Source organism: Eurypyga helias, unplaced genomic scaffold (genome assembly GCF_000690775.1).
Source record: "Eurypyga helias isolate BGI_N326 unplaced genomic scaffold, ASM69077v1 scaffold36028, whole genome shotgun sequence".
Classification (NCBI taxonomy): Eukaryota; Metazoa; Chordata; class Aves; order Eurypygiformes; family Eurypygidae; genus Eurypyga; species Eurypyga helias.
The window spans coordinates 7,134-8,048 of NW_010265645.1; the positions used below are offsets into that span (position 1 = coordinate 7,134).

Below are 915 nucleotides of genomic sequence, written 5' to 3' on the forward strand. Positions count from 1 at the left end.
TGCAGTGTCTCCAAGAAAGGGATTTTTCCTGTCCGCCGTCCCATTCAAGGAGCTCCTCGCTCCCTGCGCCGTGCCCGGTGCCCCTCGCCGCTGCCTGTCACCCAAGCCCCGGGGTCATCCCGCCTCCACGCGTTTCCCTGTTTTCCAGTGCTACCTGGCCTGCCACAAGAAGTGTCTGGAGACCTTGGCCATCCAGTGCGGGCACAAGAAACTCCACGGGAAGCTGCAGCTTTTTGGGCAAGACTTCACAAAGGCTTCTCAGAGCAGCGCCGACGGCATCCCCTTCATCGTCAAGAAGTGCGTTTCGGAGATCGAGAAGCGGGCACTGAAAACCAAGGTGACGCAGGCTCTTCCCTCTTCTCCAGCTCAGCTGCCTCTCGGAAGGATCGGCCTCGGTCTGAGCACCCACAAACGCGGTTTTTCAGGTTACAGGGGGCGGGAAGCCAGAAAGTCCCAGATGATGAATTTGCCTCGCCCCCCGCTCCAACCCCTGACTTTGAAAACTCACTTCTGCCTTCCTCTTTCCCATGAAACAGTAATGCTGGAAGGGGATGTCCCAGGATGGCTTCAGAGGGGAATTTCCAGCCCCAGGAGAGGGTGGGAGCGGGATCGCCCCGTCTCACGCACACACGGAGATCTTCCCGCTTCAGCTCCGCTTCTCCCGCCTTTACAGGGCATCTACCGGGTCAACGGCGTCAAGACGCGCGTGGAGAAGCTTTGCCAGGCTTTTGAGAACGGGAAGGAGCTGGTGGAGCTCTCCCAGGCCTCCCCCCATGATATCAGCAACGTCCTGAAGCTCTACCTGAGACAGGTAAGGTGCTGGGGGGGGCCGGGGAGAGCGGCCGGGGGGACTAAGCACCCCAAACCAACCCTGGCTCCCCCATTCTGCGCTGAGCAAGGGGGTGGTGGGAGGGG

General features: G+C 60.7%; 1 protein-coding gene across 1 annotated transcript in view; it reads left to right on the plus strand.

The window, feature by feature from the left end:
* Nucleotides 1-811, plus strand: part of HMHA1 (histocompatibility (minor) HA-1) — a gene marked incomplete at both ends in the record, with an annotated part of 7,275 nt that extends 6,464 nt beyond the window's left edge. The window contains 2 exons of the mRNA XM_010156816.1: nucleotides 149-337; nucleotides 674-811. Coding sequence (XP_010155118.1) covers nucleotides 149-337; nucleotides 674-811 — 327 coding nt within the window. The remainder of the gene's footprint in view (nucleotides 1-148; nucleotides 338-673) is intronic.
* Between the last annotated feature and the right edge of the window lie 104 nt (nucleotides 812-915).